Source organism: Mobula hypostoma, chromosome 10 (genome assembly GCF_963921235.1).
Source record: "Mobula hypostoma chromosome 10, sMobHyp1.1, whole genome shotgun sequence".
Classification (NCBI taxonomy): domain Eukaryota; kingdom Metazoa; phylum Chordata; class Chondrichthyes; order Myliobatiformes; family Myliobatidae; genus Mobula; species Mobula hypostoma.
This window is the reverse complement of record NC_086106.1, coordinates 16,428,737-16,451,909: the sequence shown is the minus strand read 5'-3', so window position 1 is coordinate 16,451,909 and position 23,173 is coordinate 16,428,737. Positions and strand designations below refer to the sequence as shown.

Sequence of the window (23,173 nt, the reverse complement as noted above, 5' to 3'; positions counted from 1 at the left end):
GCGGCGCCTGCGCAGTGAGGCGCTAGCTGTCGGTGGGGAAGTTGCAGAGACGGAAGCTAGGTGGGGGGCTGGGGCGGTCAGGGACGGCGTTCGCTGGCAGAGTTGGCGAGCAGCGCCTGCGCACTGCGGTGTCCGTCGGGGCGGGAGGGAACGGCGCATGCGCAGATTGTTCCCAGGCTGTCTGACAGTAGCGGCGGCGAGAGGCAGCGCGCCGAGCTGTTCCCGCCTCCGTCCGGTTACCGGTCCCGTAGGTCACAGCCTGTTGGCGCCCCTCTGGGGCGGAGCAGCCGGTCTCCGGCCGCCTATCGGATCCTGACCGCTGTTCCTGCCGACCACCGCCGCCGCCAGTCGGCCGGTAGCGGGTCACCGATCGACCGCTGACGGCCGGCGGCCGGACACGGAATGGCCACGTCGGTGCGGTTCACGGTGACACCGACCCGCGCCGAGGACGTACCGGGGCTGGGGGGAGGCCCCGATGTCGCCGGCGGCGGGGGCGATGCGCCCGACCGGCTGCAGGACGGCGAGACGGCGGCATCGCAGGGAGTTGGCGACCCGGGACGATCAGCGAGCGGTGCGGTGGAAACGGGGGAAGGTGAGCGGAGAAAAGCCGGGTGAGAGGTACCGGTGGGGACGGGTCTGTCACTGTATAACACCGGGGTACGGTACCATTGGGGACGGGTCTGTCACTGTATAACACCAGGCTACAGTACCGGTGGGGACAGGTCTGTCACTGTATAACACTGGGGTACGGTACCGGTGGGGATGGGTCTGTCACTCTGTAACACCAGGGCACGGTACCGGTGTGGATGGGTCTGACACTCTGTAACACCAGGGTATGATACCATTGGAGATGGGTCTGTCACTGTACAACACTGGGGTACGGTACCGGTGGGGACAGGCCTGTCACTGTATAACACTGGGTTATTGTACTGGTGGGGACGGGTCTGTCACTGTATAACACCGGGGTATGGTACCAGTGGGGACAGGTCTGTCACTGTATAACACTGGGGTACGGTACCGGTGAGGATGGGTCTGTCACTGTATAACACTGGGGTACGGTACCGGTGGGGACAGGCCTGTCACTGTATAACACTGGGTTATTGTACTGGTGGGGATGGGTCTGTCACTGTATAACACCGGGGTATGGTACCAGTGGGGACAGGTCTGTCACTGTATAACACTGGGGTACGGTACCGGTGAGGATGGGTCTGTCACTGTATAACACTGGGGTACGGTACCGGTGGGGACAGGCCTGTCACTGTATAACACTGGGTTATTGTACTGGTGGGGATGGGTCTGTCACTGTATAACACTGGGGTACAGTACCAGTGGGGAAAGGTCTGTCACTGTATAACACTGGGTACGGTATCAGTGGGGATGGGTCTGTCAGTGTATAACACCGGGGTACGGTACCGGTGGGGATGGGTCTGTCACTGTGTAACACTGGGGTACGGTACTGGTGGGGATGGGTCTGTCAGTGTGTCACACCGGGATACGGTACCGGTGGGGACGGGTCTGTCACTGTGTAACACTGGGGTACGGTACCGGTGGGGACGGGTCTGTCACTGTGTAACACTGGGGTACGGTACCGGTGGGGATAGGTCTGACACTCTGTAACTTCGGGGTACAGTACCAGTAGGGATGAGTCTGTCACCGTATAACATCGGGGTACAGTACCAGTGGGGACGGGTCTGTCACTCTGTAACACCAGGGTACGGTACCGGTGGGGACGGGTCTGTCACTGCATAACACCGGGGTACGGTACCGGTGGGGACAGGCCTGTCACTGTATAACACTGGGTTATTGTACTGGTGGGGATGGGTCTGTCAGTGTGTCACACCGGGGTACGGTACCAGTGGGGACGGGTCTGTCACTGTGTAACACTGGGGTACGGTACTGGTGGGGACGGGTCTGTCACCGTATAACACCAGGGTACGGTACCGGTGGGGATAGGTCTGACACTCTGTAACTTCGGGGTACAGTACCAGTGGGGATGGGTCTGTCACCGTATAACATCGGGGTACAGTACCAGTGGGGATGGGTCTGTCACTGTATAACACCAGGGTATGATACCATTGGAGATGGGTCTGTCACTGTATAACACTGGGGTACGGTACCGGTGGGGATGGGTCTGTCACTGTATAACACTGGGTTATTGTACCGGTGGGGACGGGTCTGTCACTGTATAACACCGGGGTACGGTATCAGTGGGGATGGGTCTGTCACTGTATAACACTGGGTTATTGTACTGGTGGGGACGGGTCTGTCACTGTATAACACCGGGGTACGGTACTGGTGGGGATGGGTCTGTCAGTGTGTAACACTGGGGTACGGTACCGGTGGGGACAGGTCTGTTACTGTATAACACCGGGGTATGGTACTGGTGGGGACGGGTCTGTCAGTGTGTAACACTGGGGTACGGTACCGGTGGGGACAGGTCTGTTACTGTATAACACCGGGGTACAGTACTGGTGGGGATTCGTCTGTCACTGTATAACACCGGGGTATGGTACCAGTGGGGACGGGTCTGTCACTGTATAACACTGGGGTACAGTACCGGTGGGGACGGGTCTGTCAGTGTATAACACCGGGGTACGGTACCGGTGAGGATGGGTCTGTCACTGTATAACACTGGGGTACAGTACCGGTGGGGACGGGTCTGTCAGTGTATAACAGTGGGGTAGAGTACTAATGGGAATGGGTCTATCAGTGTATAACACAGGGGTACAGTGACAGTGGGGATGGGTCTGTCACTGTGTAACACCAGGGTATGGTACCAGTGGGAAGGTGTCAATCATTGTATAATACTAGGGTACGGTACCGGTGGGGATGGGTCTGTCACTGTATAACACCGGGGTATGGCACTGGTGGGGACGGGTCTGTCAGTGTGTAACACCGGGGTACAGTACCGGTGGGGATTCGTCTGTTACTGTATAACACCGGGGTACGGTACTGGTGGGGATGGGTCTGTCACGGTATAACACCGGGGTACAGTACCGGTGGGGACAGGCCTGTCACTGTATAACACTGGGTTATTGTACTGGTGGGGATGGGTCTGTCACTGTATAACACTGGGGTACGGTATCAGTGGGGATGGGTCTGTCACCGTATAACATCGGGGTATGGCACTGGTGGGGACGGGTCTGTCAGTGTGTAACACCGGGGTACGATACCGGTGGGGACGGGTCTGTTACTGTATAACACCGGGGTACAGTACCGGTGGGGACAGGCCTGTCACTGTATAACACTGGGTTATTGTACTGGTGGGGATGGGTCTGTCGCTGTATAACACTGGGGTACAGTACTGGTGGGGATGGGTCTGTCACTGTATAACACCGGGGTACAGTACCGGTGGGGACAGGCCTGTTACTGTATAACACTGGGTTATTGTACTGGTCGGGACGGGTCTGTCACTGTATAACACTGGGGTACGGTATCAGTGGGGATGGGTCTGTCACTGTATAACACAGGGGTACAGTGACAGTGGGGATGGGTCTGTCACTGTGTAACACCAGGGTATGGTACCAGTGGGAAGGTGTCAATCATTGTATAACACTGGGGTATGGTACCGGTGGGGACAGGTCTGTCACTGTATAACACCGGGGTATGGTACTGGTGGGGACGGGTCTGTCACTGTATTACACCGGGGTACAGTACCAGTGGGGACAGGTCTGTCACTGTATAACACCGGGGTATGGTACTGGTGGGGACGGGGCTGTCACTGTATAACACCGGGGTACAGTACCAGTGGGGACAGGTCTGTCACTGTGTAACACCGGGGTATGGTACTGGTGGGGACGGGTCTGTCACTGTATTACACCGGGGTATGGTACTGGTGGGGACGGGTCTGTCACTGTATTACACCGGGGTACAGTACTGGTGGAGACGGGTCTGTCACTGTATAACACCGTGGTAGAGTACTGGTGGGAATGGGTCTGTCACTGTATAACACTGGGATAAAGTACAGGTGGGGATGGGTCTGACACTGTGTAACATTGGGATAAAGTACAGGTGAGGACGGGTCTGTCACCGTATAACACCGTGGTAGAGTACTGGTGGGAATGGGTCTGACACTGTGTAACATTGGGATATAGTACAGGTGGGGACGGGTCTGTCACTGTGTAACATTGGGATACAATACTGGTGCGGACTGGATGTCACCATACAACCCTTGTTATATCAGCTATATTTTCTCTTGGGATTATTCTGTCGATTGTGAATGTTTTCATCTCCTCTCTCTTCCACTTCCCCTTTCTAATGTGCTGAGTTTACCATATCCACCTGAAAGATCGGAACTGTGAGACAGTGGTCAGTGTGCATGTCAGCAAAATAATATCCCAGCTTCTGTACTCTTTGCCCTAACTGGTGAGGGCCAGTGTCCCAACACCTTCACTGCTTCTATCTTGAGGGTGCCATGTACCTGTAACCCCTCTCTCTCTCTACAACACTCTGCCATGCCCTGTGGAAGTCCTCCCTGGTGTGTTTTCCCAAGTGCAACATCTCATGCTGTGATCGTGGTCTTTGACCATGATTGTTCTTGGCCAAGTTTTCTACAGAAGTGGTTTGCCATTGCCTTCTTCTGGGCCAGTGTCTTCACAAGACGGGTGACCCCAGCCATGATCAATACTCTTCAGAGATTGACTGCCTGGTGTCAGTGGTCGCATAACCAGGACTTGTGATCTGCACCGGCTGCTCGTACGACCATCCACCACCTGCCCCCATGGCTTCACCTGACTCTGATCGGGGGCTAAGCAGGTGCTACACCTTGCCCAAGGTGACCTGCAGGCTAGCGGGGGGAGACGTATCTCCACCCTGCCACCCAGCCTATATACCCAGTTGATTAAGACCCCCCCCCATAATGTTTCATAACCAGCTATGCAATCTACAACACCTATTTTATCGTCATCTGGACACTAACTAGCTATGTCTGTGTCATTCATGGTCAAATTCTTTATATCGACAAAGGATTAACACCACTAGACATGGGGCTCTAGTCTGAGAAACAACCCTCGATCATCACTCACTGCTTCCTGCCGCTGAGTCTATTGTGAATCCAACCCACTCTCTCCCCTGGATCCCATGTGATCTAAACTTTCAGACGGGCTTGCTATGATTAACCTTCTAAAGTCCACCTTGACAACACTCACTGCCCTACCACTTCGAAGAACTCCAAGAGATTTGTTCATTGTCACTTCCCACTCACAAAGCTGTGCTGACTGTCCCAGATCAGATCTTGTGCCTTCAAATCATGCTAGATCCTGTCTCTCAGAATCCCATCTAGTAACTTCCCTGTAACTAGTGAGTGTACAGATCTCTCCATGAGAGAGAGAGAAAACGAGGGACACTGATCAGTGCGCAGATCTTCCGCGGAAAGACACCAGTTAGTGTACAGATCTTCCCCTGAGAGACACCGGTGAGTGTACAGATATCGCCCTGGGAGAGAGGGATTGAGTAACACCGATCTGTGTAAAGATGTCCCCCTGAAAGACAACAGTCAATGTACAGATCTCCTTGATAGAGAGAGACTATAAGTGTATAGATCTCCGTCTTTAGCCAGGATTTCTGATGGGATTTCACCGTAAGTTAGTTGTTTTCTTATCTCTTGCAGACAGAAGTCAAAGCTCGGTTACAGGTGAACACATCAAGCTCCTAGGTACTGTGCACGATCTGGGAGAGCGGACGGTGGGAGAAAGTGTGAAAGGGTGGTGTCCCTTTGGGAGTGTGGACGGTGGGAGTGAATGGGAAGGAGTGGTATCCCTTTGGGAGTGTGGATGGGTCCTATTGGGAATATGGACAGTGCGAGTGAATGACAAGGGGTGGGATCTCATTGGGAGTGTGGATGGTGGGAGTGAATGGGAAGGGGTGGGGTCCCATTGGGAGTGTGGATGGTAGGAGTGAATGGGAAGGGGTGGGGTCCCATTGGGAGTGGGGACAGTGGGAGTGAACGGGAAGGGATGGGTCCCATTGGGAGTGTGGATGGTGGGAGTGAATGGGAAGGGGTGGGGTCCCATTGGGAGTGTGGACAGTGGGAATGAAAGGGAAATGGGGTTTATTTGGAGTCCGGACAGTGGGAGTTGACTGGATGTGTGTACTGAGAGTGAGGAATTTACCCTGGTATGAGCTGTTTACCCTGGTGTGATGGAGGTGTGGGTGGTAGGGAGGGGGAGTCTCTTGCACTGAGTGATTACCATCCTCCTCCACAGGGGACCACCCGGATAAGGACCTCACCATTTTCCTCAACAAGGACTACACGGGGAATGTGTATGGAGATAGGAACCTGGCTCTGTTTGAGGTAACATTCAATGTGACCACAGGATCAGGGATTGCATCTGTTAGCCCAACACACACCAGTAAGGGGTGGCCACTTGGTTGGTGAGGAAGGACTAACTGGAGACACCCAGGAAGCACTGGAGGAACTCATTGAGAATCTATGGAGGGGAATAAACAGTTGAAGTTTCAGGCCGAGACCCTTAATCAGGACTGGGAAGGTAGAGGGCAAAAGCCAGAATAAAAAAGGAGTGGAGACGGGAAGGACAACAAACCGGCTGGTGACAGGTGCAGCCAGGTAAGGCTGGAAGGGCAGGGACTGAAGTAAGAAACTGGGAGATAATAGGTTTAAGAGGAAGAAGAAACCTGATTAGGGAGGATAGTGGACCATAGGAGAAAGGAAAGAGGGCACCAGAGGGAGGTGATGGGCAGCTGAGGAGAAGAGAGGGGTAAGAGGGGAATTCAATTGAATTGACTTTATTTCTTACATCCTTCACATACATGAGGAGTAAAAATCTTTACGGCCTGAAAACTACGCGACACTTGTTTTTGTAATGTGCATACTATAAATACTTAGAAAGAAAATTCAAAAATCACATACTTTTGATTTTATTTATTAATTAAAGAAAGGAAGGAACAAAGATAATCTTTCACATTGCATTCACAGGGCTGGTGGTTTATTAATGAGCTGTCAGCTTCCATTCTGTGTTTATTGTTACAATTTATAACATAATGTTGTAACTTGAAACACTGATAATGTAAAAACATTGAAGCTTAAAAATGTTTCAAAGAAAGGGTTGTGGTACAGTTATTAATTTACAAAATTTATGCATTCACACATAATTACAGGATATTTTACAATTAGCATAGATTTCAAAAATATATATTTAAGTAATTTCAAAATTATATTAACATTACAGACAATAGGTGCAGGAGTAGGCCATTCAGCCCTTTGAGCCAGCACCACCATTCACTGTGATCATGGCTGATCATTCACAATCAGTACCCTTTTCCTGCCTTCTCCCCATATCCCTTCGCTCCACTATCTTTAATAGCTCTATCTAACTCTTTCTTGAAAGAATCCAGAGAATTGGCCTCCATTGCCTTCTGAGGCAGAGCATTCCACAGAACCACAACCCTCTGTGTGAAAAAGTTTTTCCTCAGCTCCGTTCTAAATGGTCTACCCCTAATTCTTAAACTGTGGCCTCTCGTTCTGGACTCCCCCAACACCGGGAACATGCTTCCTGCCTCTAGCGTGTCCAATCCCTTAATAATCTCATATGCTTCAATCGGATCCCCTCTCATCCTTCTAAATTCCAGTGTATACAAGTCCAGTTGCTCCAATCTTTCAACATATGACAGTCCGGCCATCCTGGGAATTAACCTCGTGAACCTACGCTGCACTCCCTCAATAGCTAGAATGTCCTTCCTCAAATCTGGAGACCAAAACTGTACACAATACTCCAGATGTGGTCTGGCCAGGGCATTGTACAACTGCAGAAGGACCTCTTTGCTCCTATACTCAATTCCCCTTGTTATGAAGGCCAACATGCCATTAGCTTTCTTCACTACCTGCTGTACCTGCATGCTTACTTTTAGTGCCTGATGAACAAGGACACCTAGATCTCGTTGTACTTCCCCTTTTCCTAACTTGACACCATTCAGATAGTAACCTGCCTTCCCGTTCTTGCCACCAAAGTGGATAACCTCACATTTTTCCACATTAAACTGCATCTGTCATGCATCTGCCCACTCACCCAACCTGTCCAAGTCACCCTGCATTCTCATAACATCCTCCTCTCATTTCACAGTGCCACCCAGCTTTGTGTCATCTGCAAATTTGCTAATGTTACTTTTAATCCCTTCATCTAAATCATTAATGTATATTGTAAATAGCTGCGGTCTCAGCACCGAGCCTTGCGGTACCCCACTAGGCATATTATGTAAAAGAAAATCCCAGCTGCATGTCAACAAAGGCTATATGTGTGGAAGCGTTTCCGTCACTGGGCAGCCACGCACCCACAGGGAGCAGTGGCCATGGGAAATCCTGGCTATTGCGTCAGACAGAGTGGAAGTTCAGACAAAGTTGCCCCTTTGGTCTTTGCGAGGCCCTAATTATTTTTTCTCCCTCAATATACATAAAATGCCGCCTTCTTGCCCTCCAGATTTCCTCCCTGTGTACACTTCTACAGTGCACAGAGCAAGGTTACTCTACGAAGTGGTTCCCCCAGTCTCACCGATGCAGAGGAGGCTGATACAGTAGATGGCCCTGACAGGCTCCCAGGTGGGGTGCCGCCTCACCTGGAAGGGCGTTCGGGGCCCTGAACGGTAGTGGGGGAAGTGTAGGGGGCGGGTGGAAGCACTTGCAGGGATAAATGCCGGGAGGGAGATCAGTAGGGAGGGGTGAATGGACAAGGCAGTAAGGAGAGAGTGAATCCTGCGGAAAGTGAAGGGGTGGTGGGGGGGAGAGAGAGAGAAGGTGCTTGAAGGCAGGATCCCATTGGAAGTGGCGAAGAATGGTGTGCTCGACACGGAGGCTGGTGGGCTGGTCCAGGGTCCACTCTACAGCCATGATGAGGCCAAGCAGGCTGAGGGACTGAGGGCAGTGGGAGCTGGGACAGGAGGGGAGTGGGGTCAGCGTGGGTCAGTATGGGGGGGGGAGAGTGGAATGGGTTCAGGTGGGCAGTGCAGGCTCACCCTCTATCTGCCACCCCCCCCCCCCACCCTAACCCCCACAGGAAGAGCTGGACACCCGACCCAAGGTGTCGTCCTTGCTGAACCGGATGGCGAACTACACCAACCTGCCACAAGGGGCCAGGGAGCACGAGGAGGCTGAGAGTGTGGGTGACGGACGCAATAGTACGGTGAAGGTGAGGCCGAGAACCCTCTGGGACTCCTCCCCCCGTCCCCTCTGGGACCCCTCCATCTCGCCCCCCCCTCCCCTTCTGACACCCTCCCCCATCCGATTTGGCACCCGTACCCCCGGCCCCTCTGGCACCCTTACCCCATGGCCCCGCTGGGACCCTTCCCCGTCCTTTCAGGGACCCCACCCTTACATCCCCTTGGGCCTTCCCTCCCTTCACCACCTCCCTGTCCTATCTGTCCCCCATCCCTCCCTCTTCCGTCCTCTGTGGAATCTTCCTTTTACTTATTTTCTCCGGGTCCCTTCCCTTCCCCAGCACTCCCCTTGACTCCAACACCCATCGCTCCATTTTCTCTGGGATCCTCCCTACCCTGCCCCCTCTCTCTAGGAGGCTCCTCCTGTTCCCAGCCCTCCCTGTCTCCTCCCTCCAAGACACTTCCCCCTTCCTCTCGGTCCCCTTGTCCCTTTCCGTTGCACTTCCCTCCTCCTCCACCCTCTCCCCCAACCTAGTGCTCGCAATTTTTTGCCTGTATAAGGGGGTGTTATATCACATATATATTTACCCCCTTTCTCACTCTCTCCCTCTTCTAGGGCCCAAAGATGGGAACATTAGTTGGTGTCTTCCTTCCCTGCCTGCAGAATATCCTTGGGATCATCCTGTTCCTCCGGCTCACCTGGGTGGTGGGTACCGCCGGGGTCCTACAGGCCCTCTGCATCGTCCTGCTCTGCTGCTGCTGTGTGAGTGCTCGGGGAGAGTGTGGGTGGGAGGGTGGCTGTGGTAGGGGGGTTTGCGGCGGTGGGGAGGGTGTGGGTGGTGCAGACAGGGACAGAGCTGTGAAGGGTTAGGCTTCAGGGATCTAAACTCTCTGTCCTTCAGCCCCCTTGAGCCACTCACAACTCTCATTTGCTTTCCCTCTCCACACTTCCTGAACTTTCAGTTCTCCCTATTCTAGGCTCCCTTGTCTTATCTCTTGCTTTTTCTTTCTCTCTCTCTCTCCCTCTCCCCCTCCCCTTCTTTCTCCTCTTTCCCTCTCCCACTCTCCCACAACCTCTCCCCTCCACACCATCCCCCTCCTGCATCCTCTCGCTCTCCCTCTCTCTCCTTTTGCTCTTGCATGCTTTCTCTCTTTCTCATCTCCCATCCATCACCGTATCCCTCTCCCTCTTACACTCCCGCTCTCTTTCTCCCCCTCACCACCTATCCATCCTCATCTCTGCCCCTTTTACTACCCCTTTTCCTCCTGCCGCCCCAAGCCTGCCTGTCTGTCCTCTCTGGTGTACTGACGACTGTTTTGTGTTACAGACCATGTTGACAGCGATTTCGATGAGTGCTATTGCCACCAATGGTGTTGTCCCAGGTACGGGTGGGGGCTTGTTACATACTTAACTTCTCCCTGCCTTCTCCTTTCATTCTGTCTTTGCCTGGTGTCTGTCTGTCTCTCACTGTTCCTCTGTGTGCGCACACTCTCCCTGTCCTTTGCCCCTCTTTCTGTCACTCTCCCCCTCTCCCTGCTCCCTGTATCTCTCCCTCCCCCATGTCTCTCCACCCCCCCCGTCTCTCCTTAACACTGACAAGTGTGGACAGCCAGACACAACCGTTACAAGTGTGGACAGTGAGACACAACCGTGACAAGAGTGGACAGTCAGACACAATAGTGAACAGTGAGACACAACCGTGACAAGAGTGGACAGTTAGACACAATAGTGACCAGTGTAGACAGTGAGACACAATAGTGACAAGTGTGGACAGTCAGACACAATAGAAACAAGTGTGAACAGTGAGACACAATAGTGACAAGTGTGAACAGTGAGACACAGTAGTGACCAGTGTGGACAGAGAGACACAACTTTGACAAGGGAACACAATTCATCATAAATTGTACACACATCCGCAGTGTTTGGAACAAACCATCTGCAGTGCAAAGTGGCCGCTGTGTTGCTGTACTGCGGTAGTGATTAGGAGTGTGCTGCTTGGTTTGAGAACTGAATGGTTCAAGGGAAGTATCTGTTCCTGAACCTGGTGGTGTGGGACTTCAGCTGTCTGTATTTCCTGCCCAATGGGCGCTGTGAGAAGTTGGCTTTGCACGGATGGATGGTAGAGTCTTTGATGATGTTGCCTCCTGCAGATTCTACTGATGGTGGGAAGGGATGTGCCTGGGATGTTTTAGACAGATTCTGCTAGCGTCTGCAGACTCTTGTGTTCCTGTCCGTTTGAGTTTCCTGTACCCAACTGTGTCCTTCTGAACTTTTCCTATCCACACTAAGTGTGCTGAAATAATGTTGTTTTTGTCTGAACTACTTCATTTCAGTGTCTCGCAGTCTTTATTTTTCTGTATTTCACTCCCTGTGTCTGTCCCACTTGCTGGTCCTTCCCCGTTCCTCTTTCTTATCTTTATGTTCCCTCTTTCAGCCCCTCCTCCCCTTCTCTCCCTCCCCCCTTCTCTCCCTCCCTCCCCTTCTCTCCCTCCCTCCCCTTCTCTCCCTCCCTCCCCTTCTCTCCCTCCCTCCCCCTTATCTCTCTCCTCCCCCTCTCACCCTCCTCCCCCCTCTCTCTCTCCCCATTCTCTCCCTCCCTCCCTCCCCATTCTCTCCCTCCCTCCCTCCCCTTCTCTCCCTCCCTCCCCCCTTCTCTCCCTCCCTCCCCCTTATCTCTCTCCTTCCCCTCTCTCCTCCCCCTCTCACCCTCCTCCCCCCTCTCTCCCTCCCCTTCTCTCTCTCCTCCCCCACTTACACACTCTCTCTCTCTCTCACTCTCTCTCTCCCCTCTGCTCTTCTCTATCTGTTCCCACTCTCTGCCCTACTCAGTTTCTCTGCAAACCGTCTCTTTCTACTCCCCTCTCTCTGCTCATCGCCTTGTCCCTCTCCCCACAGGCCCACCCATTCACCCCATCTTTCTCTGTAGCTCGCCCCTGGCCCGCCCACTCTCTCTCACAATGTGGTCTTTCTGCCAGCGGGGGGATCTTACTTTATGATCTCCCGGTCACTGGGCCCGGAGTTCGGGGGAGCAGTCGGCCTCTGTTTCTACCTGGGGACCACGTTTGCAGGAGCCATGTACATTCTGGGAGCCATCGAGATCCTGTTGGTGAGTGTCAACGTATCTGTTCTGTGATGTGGAGGGAGATTCAATCTGTGTCTGACCCCGGGAGTGTGTGATGGGACGGTGTGGAGGGAGATTCACTCTGTGTCTGACCCCGGGAGTGTGTGATGGGACGGTGTGGAGGGAGATTCACTCTTTGATCTGACCCCGGGAGTGTGTGATGGGACGGTGTGGAGGGAGCTTCACAGTGTGTAGAACCCTGGGGGTGTGTGATGGGACGGTGTGGAGGGAGATTCACTCTGTGTCTGACCCCGGGAGTGTGTGATGGGACGGTGTGGAGGGAGATTCACTCTGTGTCTGACGCTGAGAGTGTGTGATGGGACGGTGTGGAGGGAGTTTCACTCTGTGTCTGACCTCGGGAGTGTGTGATGGGACGGTGTGGAGGGAGATTCACTCTGTGTCTGACCCCGGGAGTGTGTGATAGGAAGGTGTGGAGGGAGTTTCACTCTGTGTCTGACCCCGGGAGTGTGTGATGGGACGGTGTGGAGGGAGATTCACTCTGTGTCTGACGCTGAGAGTGTGTGATGGGACGGTGTGGAGGGAGTTTCACTCTGTGTCTGACCTCGGGAGTGTGTGATGGGACGGTGTGGAGGGAGATTCACTCTGTGTCTGACCCCGGGAGTGTGTGATGGGAAGGTGTGGAGGGAGTTTCACTCTGTGTCTGACCCCGGGAGTGTCTGATGGGACGGTGTGGAGGGAGTTTCACTCTGTGTCTGACCCTAGGAGTGTGTGATGGGATGGTGCGGAGGGAGCCTCACTTTGTGCAGTGGGTAGGCGGTTTAAAGTGCTGGTGGCTCCCTCACTCAGGCCCTCTGCCCCCACAGACATACATGTCCCCAAAGATGGCCATCTTCCATACGAATGACGTGAATGCGGAGACAGCGGCCATGCTGAACAACATGCGTGTGTATGGAACCTGCTTCCTGATCCTCATGGCCCTGGTGGTCTTCGTGGGAGTCAACTACGTCAACAAGTTTGCCTCAGTCTTCCTGGGCTGTGTGGTTATCTCCATCCTCTCCATCTATGTGGGGGCCATCAAGTCTGCCTTCTTTCCACCCGACTTCCCGTAGGTATTCGTGAGACCTTCCTCTCTTCGTCTTGCACCCCTTCTCCGTCCGTGACCTTCCCCTTCCCCGAACCACCTCTTCATTCTTGAGCCCCACCCCCTGCCAAACCTCCGTTGTCCCTCGACAAACCACTCTGTCTCTTGAATTCCTTTGATTTCTCTCCCTGCTTCTCCAAATGCCCCATCCATTCCCAAACTCCGTCTCCTCCTAAGAACCTCCATCCATCCTAGAATCACTTCTTCCCTCTCCGAACTTCCTTGTCCATCCTGGAAAGCCTTCCCTCCCTCCCTGAACCCCTGCCTCTCCTTCCTGGACACTCTCCCTCCCCAATCCCCTGTATTCTATCCCCTTTCCCTCCCAGATCTCCTGTCCCACATCCCGAAGCCCCACTCTCCAATGCCTGGACTCCCTCTCCCTCCCAGATCTCCTGTCCCACATTCCGAAGCCCCACTCCCCAACGCCTGGACTCCCTCTCCCTCCCAGATCTCCTGACTCACTCCCCGAAGCCCCACTCCCCAATGCCTGGACTCCCTCTCCCTCCCAGATCTCCTGTCCCACATCCCGAAGCCCCACTCCCCAATGCCTGGGCTCCCTCTCCCTCCCAGATCTCCTGTCCCACATCCCAAAGCCCCACTCCCCAACGCCTGGACTCCCTCTCCCTCCCAGATCTCCTGACTCACTCCCCGAAGCCCCACTCCCCAATGCCTGGACTCCCTCTCCCTCCCAGATCTCCTGTCCCACATCCTGAAGCCCCACTCTCCAACGCCTGGACTCCCTCTCCCTCCCAGATCTCCTGTCTCACACCCCGAAACCTACACCCAATGCCTGAACTCCCTCTCCCTCCCAGATCTCCTGTCCCACACCCCGAAACCTACTCCCCAACGCCTGAAGTCCCTCTCCCTCCCAGATCTCCTGTCCCACACCCCGAAACCTACTCCCCAACGCCTGGACTCCCTCTCCCTCCCAGATCTCCTGTCCCACACCCCGAAAACTACTCCCCAACGCCTGAACTCCCTCTCCCTCCCAGATCTCCTGTCCCACACCCCGAAACCTACTCCCCAACGCCTGGACACCCTCTCCCTCCCAGATCTCCTGTCTCACACCCCGAAACCTACACCCAATGCCTGGACTCCCTCTCCCTCCCAGATCTCCTGTCCCACACCCCGAAGCCCCACTCCCCAATACCTAGACTCCCTCTCCCTCCCAGATCTCCCCACTCACTCCCCGAAGCCCCACTCCCCAATGCCTGGACTCCCTCTCCCTCCCAGATCTCCTGTCCCACACCCCGAAGCCCCACTCCCCAACGCCTGGACTCCCTCTCCCTCCCAGATCTCCTGACTCACTCGCCAACGCCTGAACTCCCTCTCCCTCCCAGATCTCCCCACTCACTCCCCGAAGCCCCACTCCCCAATGCCTGAACTCCCTCTCCCTCCCAGATCTCCTGTCCCACACCCCGAAGCCCCACTCCCCAACGCCTGGACTCCCTCTCCCTCCCAGATCTCCTGACTCACTCCCCGAAGCCCCACTCCCCAACGCCTGAACTCCCTCTCCCTCCCAGATCTCCTGTCTCACATCCCGAAGCCCCACTCTCCAACGCCTGGACTCCCTCTCCCTCCCAGATCTCCTGTCCCACACCCCGAAACCTACTCCCCAACGCCTGGACTCCCTCTCCCTCCCAGAACTCCTGTCTCACACCCCGAAACCTACTCCTCAATGCCTGGACTCCCTCTCCCTCCCAGATCTCCTGACTCACTCCCCGAAGTCCCACTCCCCAACACCTGGACTACCTCTCCCTCCCAGATCTCCCCACTCAGTCCCCGAAGCCCCACTCCCCAACGCCTAGACTCCCTCTCCCTCCCAGATCTCTCCACTCAGTCCCCGAAGCCCCACTCTCCAATGCCTGGACTCCCTCTCCCTCCCAGATCTCCTGACTCACTCCCCAAAGCCCCACTCCCCAACGCCTGGACTCCCTCTCCCTCCCAGATCTCCCACTCACTCCCCGAAGCCCCACTCCCCAACGCCTGGACTCCCTCTCCCTCCCAGATCTCCCCACTCACTCCCCGAAGCCCCACTCCCCAATGCCTGAACTCCCTCTCCCTCCCAGATCTCCTGTCCCACACCCCGAAGCCCCACTCCCCAACGCCTGGACTCCCTCTCCCTCCCAGATCTCCCCACTCACACCCCGAAACCTACTCCCCAATGCCTGAACTCCCTCTCCCTCCCAGATCTCCCCACTCACTCACCGAAACCCCACTCCCCAACGCCTGAACTCCCTCACCCTCCCAGATCTCCTGTCCCACATCCCGAAGCCCCACTCCCTCTCCCTCCCAGATCTCCCCACTCACTCCCTGAAGCCCCACTCCCCAACGCCTGAACTCCCTCTCCCTCCCAGATCTCCTGTCCCACACCCCGAAACCTACTCCCCAACGCCTGGACTCCCTCTCCCTCCCAGATCTTCTGTCCCACACCCCGAAGCCCCACTCCCCAACGCCTGGACTCCCTCTCCCTCCCAGATCTCCCCACTCACTCCCCGAAGCCCCACTCCCCAACGCCTGAACTCCCTCTCCCTCCCAGACCTCCTGTCCCACACCCCGAAACCTACTCCCCAACGCCTGGACTCCCTCTCCCTCCCAGATCTCCTGACTCACTTCCCGAAGCCCCACTCCCCAACGCCTGGACTCCCTCTCCCTCCCAGATCTCCTGTCTCACTTCCCGAAGCCCCACTCCCCTAGATTCCCCTCTCCCTCCCTGATTTCCACCCCCCAAGTGCTTTCTTACTACTGATTTTGTTTACAATGTTCTCTCTTTCCCTGCTCCCCATTTCTTTCTCGTCCTCTCCCCCTCCCTCGCCGTGCTCCCCCCCACGCAGGGTATGCATGCTGGGGAACCGCACGCTCTCAGCCCACTCGTTCACCAGCTGCGCCAAGGAAGTGCCAGGCCACAACCAGACGGGAGGCTCTGAGCTCTGTAATTACTTCTGCGACTCCAATGGCTCCTGTGACCCCTACTTCATGCACAACAACGTCACTCCCATCCAGGCCATCCCCGGACTGGCCAGCGGCATCATCGTCGGTGGGTGCAGCTCGGGGCGGGGGGGGTGGGGGGAGTGAGGGGGGAGGCAGGAAAGGGGAGAAAGGGCGGTGGAGGGGTGAGGATAGGTTGGATAGGAGAGAGGGATGTAGGAGGGACAAGTGGGTAATGGACGGTGGAGAGATGAGGTTGAGGATGCAAATGGGGGGATAGGGGCATTAAGGGAGGGGAGGGAGAGGGAGGCAAAAGGGAAATGAAGTGAGTGGGTGTGGGAGAGGGAGGTGATGGGGTGGGAGGACGTGAGCTGAGAGCAGGATAGGGCGAAAGGGGATGGAGGATAGGTGAGGGTCTGGGGAGAGGAGATGCTGGTGTGGGGGAGGGCTGATCGAGTGGAGAGGGAGGGAGGTGGGATGTGGGGATGGAGGGAGGGGAGATACAGAGGGTGTATGTGGTATGGCGTGAAGAGGGAGTGAGGTGTGGGTAGCAATCTGAAGGGGAACGTGATGGGATGAGGAGAAGGGAGGAGTTGTGGGGGCTGTTAGGGAGGGAGGTGGGTGTAGACAGGGATGGAGGGATTAGGGAGGGGGGCGTAGGTAAGGAAAGGTGGAATTGAGTGAAATGGAGGTAAGGGAGGGATGGAGTTGACAGGTTAGAGAGGGAGGTGGAGGATGGGTGGGAAGGGAAGTGAGGGGTTAGGAGGGGAGGGAGCTGAGGGTGCAGAATAAGTCCCCCCTCTCCCAGCACTGACGCCCTGTTCCCTACCCCAGAGAACCTGTGGAGCCAGCACGAGGAGAAGGGGCGAATCGTGGAGAAGGCCTCACTGCCCTCGGTCGACGTCCACGGCTCCACGAGCAACCATATGCCCTACATTTTCACCGACATCACCACCTCCTTCACCATCCTGGTCGGCATCTTCTTCCCCTCTGTCACCGGTAATGTCACCTCTCTCCCTCTCCCTCTCCCTCTCTCTCTCTCTCTCTCTCTCTCTCTGGGGTAGGGGAGAGTTGTTTCAGTCAGAGGTAAATCTGCCTGTCTGTTTAACCCCTATGTTAGTGGCTGTGAGGCCACTGGGGGGGGTGCTGTGCTAGAGGCTTTGGAATGATTAGTTTTGGGGAGGTATAACTAGGGAATGTATGAGATCGGAGCAGAGAAAGATTAAACAACTCTGGAATTGCGATGTTAACCACTGAAGCTACTGGGAATCTGCAACGAAAGAGGTGTGGAAAATAGTCAGCATCTGTGAAGACAGGGTCAACATCACGGACTGTGTAGGGTGAGAAAACGGGGAATCAAGGATTGCGGAGAGGCAGGGAAGGAGGGTGGAGGGGAACGGAGGGTGTCCGTGTTAGGAAAAGATGGAGGCAATCCAGACGATACAAATGCTGCTGCTTCCATTCAAGGGAAGGAAGTGATTTCTTGTTGTCAGTGGAGGGGTAGGTCCGGGTGTAGGGGGAGGGTATAACTGACTCTACCCTCTCCCTACAGGTATCATGTCCGGGTGTAGGGGAAGGATGTGGTGTCCTGTTACTGACTGTACTCTCTGCCCACAGGTATCATGGCTGGCTCCAACCGCTCTGGGGACCTGAAAGATGCCCAGAAGTCGATCCCCATGGGGACCATCCTGGCCATTCTCACCACCTCCCTCGTCTGTATCCTTCCTACGTGAACCAATCTTGGTCTCCCATGCCCCGCCCCTACCCCATCAACCCTCTTCTCCCTACCCATCCCTCCCTCCCTCGTCTGTATCCTTCCGGTTATAAGGGGGTTGGCTGAACCCCTGTGTCCCTCCACCTATCACCCTCCCTGTCTCTCTCTCTCTCTCTCTCTCTCTCTCTCTCTCTCTCTCTCTCCCTCTCTCCCAACTCTCACACTTCCCTTCCCTCCCTTCCTAATCCTCACTCTCTCCCTCCTGCTCCATCCTCTCTCCCTCTTCTCTCCCCCTCATCCTTTCTCCCTCTTCTCTCCCCTATCTTCCTTCCCTCCCTCCCTTCCTAATCCTCACTCTCTCCCTCCTCCTTCATCCTCTCTCCCTCTTCTCTCCCCTATCTTCCTTCCCTCCCTCCCTGAGGAACAGGAACGGTACAGAGCCGAGGCTCTCACCTGGGGGCAGGTGGGAAGGAGGGAGCTCCCAGTCCCCAGTGATGTGTGTAACTGCGTACTCTGCGCCTACATCTGTGCACATTCCTGTGTGGCCGTGTGCCCCATCCGTCTACCCTTGTACGTAGTCCGTGTCCCTGTGTACGTATATAGACTGTGCCCGCATGTGTATACCCGGTTCCTACCGAGTGTTTGCAGTCCAGAATGCGTGTCTCACCCTGTGTGTACACTGTCTAATGTAGGCAGTCCTCGCCATGTGTGTACAAAGTTTGGTGCTCATGGGCACTGTCCTGTGTGTGTACAGGGTCCGGCGTCTGCAGCCCCCCCCATCCTTTGTGTGTACGTGGTCCCGCCCCATGTGTGGGTCCAACCTTTCCTTGACCCAGGACAGACATCACCACCATCATCCTGTTTGGTGCCTGTATGGACGGAGTCGTTCTCCGGGACAAGTAAGGTCACTGACACCCCCCTCTCTCGGCTGCCCACACCGGGGCGGGGAGAGCAGGGGACGCCGGTGTTTGGGGTAACAGGGTGTCTGTGGGTTGAGCGTTTCAGTGTGGAGGGGCACCCTCCCTCTCTGCCGTTGCACTGCTACTGGGAGCCTCCACCTAAGATAACAAATCCTCACCGTCTATCTGGTCATGGTTCAGAAACCTGGAGTCAGCATTGAATTCCCTATCTACCTGTCTGTAATATAATTGGTCAGTCCTGCCCATCATCTGTCTGATTTGGCTGTTTTCCTACTGTCCTTTGATATATTTTAACAGTTCTGGGCGTGTCCCTCGGAGCACGTGATATTTAGATTAGATTAGATTAAACTTTATTGTCATGTGCCAAGTACAGATACAAAGCCAATGAAATGCAGTTAGCATCTGACCAGAAATGCAAAGAATAGTGTTATTTACAAAATAACTGCAAATAAAAAGTAAATGCTACAGCACACAAATATAAAAGTACTCAGACAGTACAATATGGATGCAATACTGCTTAGCACTGTGATGAGAGGTTCAGCAGGGTCACAGCCTCAGGGAAGAAGCTCTTCCTGTGCCTGCTGGTGTGGGAGCGGAGGCTCCTGTAGTGTCTACCGGATGGGAGGAGAGTAAAAAGTCCATGGTTAGGGTGAGATGCATCCCTGATAATGCTTTTCTACCTGGCTGCAACTGGAGATTTTCTGATCACCGTGACCCTGAGGTGACTGACATTGGTGAACTCAGCAATGGCAAGGCCAGTGAACGTCAAGGGTAGATGATTAGACATTCCTCGGCCCGGAGATCGGAGGGCTGAAGAACATGTCGGGTATACAGCGGCGACATGGTGGTGTAGCAGTTCGTGCGACAGCTCCAGGCGTTACGGAGTTCAGAGTTCAACGCCGTCAGCGTCCTCCCAGTGGAACACTTGGGTTTTCCCCGGGTGCTCTGGTTTCTTCCCACGGTCCAAAACCGTACCGGGTAGGTTAACTGGCTGTTGTAAATTGTCTCGTGATTAGGTTAGGGATAATCGGGTCTGTCGGGTGGTGTGGCTCAAAGGGCTGGAAGGACCATATCGCTAAATAAATATAGATAAAAAGATAGATAAATAAACATATGGATTTTGTGAGTTTTCCTGTTCACCTGCAAAGTGGTGATTATTTGGAAGCCACAACCATAGTGGTGATTATTTGGACCCATGTCCCCATCATGAGAGCTGGAAATGGGTAAGGCCGGTCAACAGGGCTCTGGTGAAGCTGTATAGGCCAATCTCCTGTACGATGGTTTACGGTAACATTGATGAAATTCGCCACGCCACCTACGTTGGACGGCGGAAATGGAAGGTCAGCATATCCTGTGCTCCACTAGGAGCTCACCGCCCAAGGTGAAAAGCAGCAACAGATTTAAAAGGGCCGCTGTGGAACAGATGCATGGGCAGGTTCAGCTGGGCTGAGTTGACTCCATACTGTAACTAGACAATAGACAATAGGTGCAGGAGTAGGCCATTCAGCCCTTCGAGCCAGCACCACCATTCACTGTGATCATGGCTGATCATCCACTATCAGTATCCTTTTCCTGCCTTCTCCCCATATCCCTTCACTCTGCTATCTTTAAGAGCTCTATCTAACTCTTTCTTGAAAGAATCCAGAGAATTGGCCTCCACTGCCTTCTGAGGCAGAGCATTCCACAGATCCACTACCCTCTGTGTGAAAAAGTTTTTCCCCAATTCCGTTCTAAATGGCCTGCCCCTTATTCTTAAACTGTGGCCTCTGGTTCTGGACTCCCCCAACATCGGGAACATGTTTCCTGCCGCTAGCGTGTCCAATCCCTTAATAATCTTATATGTTTCAATCAGATCCCCTCTCATCCTTCTAAATTCCAGTGTATAAAAGTCCAGTCACTCCAATCTTTCAACATATGACAGTCCCGCCATCCCAGGAATTAACCTCGTGAACCTACGCTGCACTCCCTCAATAGCAAGAATATCCTTCCTCAAATTTGGAGACCAAAACTGTACACAATACTCCAGGTGTGGTCCCACCAGGGCCCTGTACAGCTGCAGAAGGACCTCTTTGCTCCTATACTCAATTCCCCTTGTTATGAAGGCCAGCATGCCATTAGCTTTCTTCACTGCCTGCTGTACCTGAATGCTTACTTTCAGTGACTGATGAACAAGGACACCTAGATCTCATTGTACTTCCCCTTTTCCTAACTTGACACCATTCAGATAGTAATCTGCCTTCCTGTTTTTACCACCAAAGTGGATAACCTCAAATTTATCCTCATTAAACTGCATCTGCCCACTCACCCAACCTGTCCAAATCACCCTGCATTCTCATAACATCTTCCTCACATTTCACACTGCCACCCAGCTTTGTGTCATCTGCAAATTTGCTAATGTTACTTTTAATTCCTTTCATCTAAAGCACTGAGCCTTGCGGTACCCCACTAGTCACTGCCTGCCATTCTGAAAAGGACCCATTAATCCCTACTCTTTGTTTCCTGTCTGCCAACCAATTTTCTATCCATGTCAGTACCCTACCCCCAATACCATGTGCTCTAATTTTGCACACTAACCTCCTATGTGGGACCTTATCAAAGGTTTTCTGAAAGTCCAGGTACACTACATCCACTGGCTTTCCCATGTCCACTTTCATAGTTACATCCTCAAAAAATTCCAGAAGATTAGTCAAGCACGATTTCCCCTTCGTAAATCCATGCTGACTCGGACCTATCCTGCCACTGCTATCCAAATATGCCGCTATTTCATCTTTTATAATTGATTCCAGCATCTTCCCCACCACTGATGTCAGGCTAACCGGTCTATAATTTCCTGTTTTTTCTCTCTCCCTCCTTTCTTAAAAAGTGGGATAACATTAGCTACCCTCCAAACCACAGGAACTGATCCTGAATCTATAGAACATAGGAAAATGATTACCAATGCATCCACGATTTCTGGAGCCACCTCCTTAAGTACCCTGGGATGCAGACCATCAGGTCCCGGGGACTTATCAGCCTTCAGTCCCTTCAGTTTACCCAACACCATTTTGTGCCTGATGCAAATTTCCTTCAGTTCCTCTGTTACCCTCGGTCCTCTGGCCACTATTACATCTGGGAGATTGTTTGTGTCTTCCCTAGTGAAGACAGATCCAAATTACCTGTTCAGCTCATCTGCCATTTCCTTGTTCCCCATAATAGTTTCACCTGTTTCTGTCTTCAAGGGCCCAACTTTGGTCTTAACTAATTTTTTCCTCTTCACATACCTAAAGAAGCTTTTACTATCCTCCTTTATATTTTTGGCTAGTTTACCTTCATACCTCATCTTTTCCCCCCGTATTGAGCAGAGACTCTATCAGGCAAACTCACCTCAAAGGGACTAGTAAGGTCACTGACACCCTGTCTCTCGGCTGCCCGCACCGGGGTGGGGAGAGCAGGGGACGGCGGTGTTCGGGGTAACAGGGTGTCTGTGGGTTGAGAGTTTCTGTGTGGAGGGGCACCCTAACCCTCTCTCTTTGCCCAGACTGCGGGACAGGAGAAGGCAGGCATTGCCAGTGATTGGATCGATTACTGGGATGATAATTCTTTATCCCCTCCTGTCCCTCTGTCTCTATCTCTCTATCACTATCTCTGTCTCTCTCTTTCTCTCTCACACACTCTCTCACTCACACCCTCACTTCCCAGGTTTGGGGATAATGAAGGGCCTCTGCTGGTGATGGTGTGTGTGGTTAACAATGTGTGATGGGGAAGACTTCTCCCCCTCCCCTCAAGGTTCCCCGGAAGTGATAGTGTGTGTTGGGGTGACCCCTCTCTCCCCCAGGTTCGGAGGGGCGGTGAACGGGACGCTGGTGGTGGGAGCCCTGTCCTGGCCGACCCACTGGGTGATTGTTGTTGGTTCTTTCTTCTCCACGTGTGGGGCCGGGCTGCAGAGCCTGACTGGAGCCCCCCGACTGCTGCAGGCCATCGCCAGGGACAACATCGTCCCCTTCCTGCAGGTCAGTAACCCACCCGTCACCCTCCGCTTCTCCCCTCCCTCCCCTCACCCCTGCTCCCCTCCTTCTCACCCATCCCTCCCCCCTCCCTCGCTTCCCTCACCCCTCCCCTCACCCTTCACTCTCCCCTTCTCCCCTCCCTTCCTTCACTCCTCCTCACCCCTCGCTCCCCTCACCCCTTTCCCTCCCTTCCCTCAACCCTCCTCCCCTGCTTCTCACCCATCCCTCCCCCCTCCCTCGCTTCCCTCACCCCTCCCCTCTCACCCCTCCCCTCACCCTTCACTCTCCCCTTCTCC

The 23,173-nt window shown here is 54.1% G+C and overlaps 1 protein-coding gene across 3 annotated transcripts in view; it reads left to right on the top strand.

Moving 5' to 3' along the window:
- Positions 1–85: 85 nt before the first annotated feature.
- Positions 86–23,173, top strand: part of LOC134352676 (solute carrier family 12 member 6-like) — a 43,408-nt gene continuing 20,320 nt past the window's right edge. For 2 of the 3 annotated variants that reach the window (XM_063060054.1, XM_063060052.1), the window contains exons 1-13: positions 86–592; positions 5,609–5,653; positions 6,204–6,292; positions 9,006–9,137; positions 9,722–9,868; positions 10,434–10,488; positions 12,082–12,212; positions 13,052–13,293; positions 16,164–16,366; positions 17,092–17,256; positions 17,875–17,973; positions 18,813–18,870; positions 22,706–22,880. In XM_063060054.1, coding sequence (XP_062916124.1) covers positions 403–592; positions 5,609–5,653; positions 6,204–6,292; positions 9,006–9,137; positions 9,722–9,868; positions 10,434–10,488; positions 12,082–12,212; positions 13,052–13,293; positions 16,164–16,366; positions 17,092–17,256; positions 17,875–17,973; positions 18,813–18,870; positions 22,706–22,880 — 1,731 coding nt within the window. In that variant the 5' untranslated portion in view covers positions 86–402. The remainder of the gene's footprint in view (positions 593–5,608; positions 5,654–6,203; positions 6,293–9,005; positions 9,138–9,721; positions 9,869–10,433; positions 10,489–12,081; positions 12,213–13,051; positions 13,294–16,163; positions 16,367–17,091; positions 17,257–17,874; positions 17,974–18,812; positions 18,871–22,705; positions 22,881–23,173) is intronic. The other variant, XM_063060053.1, reaches the window with a different exon arrangement.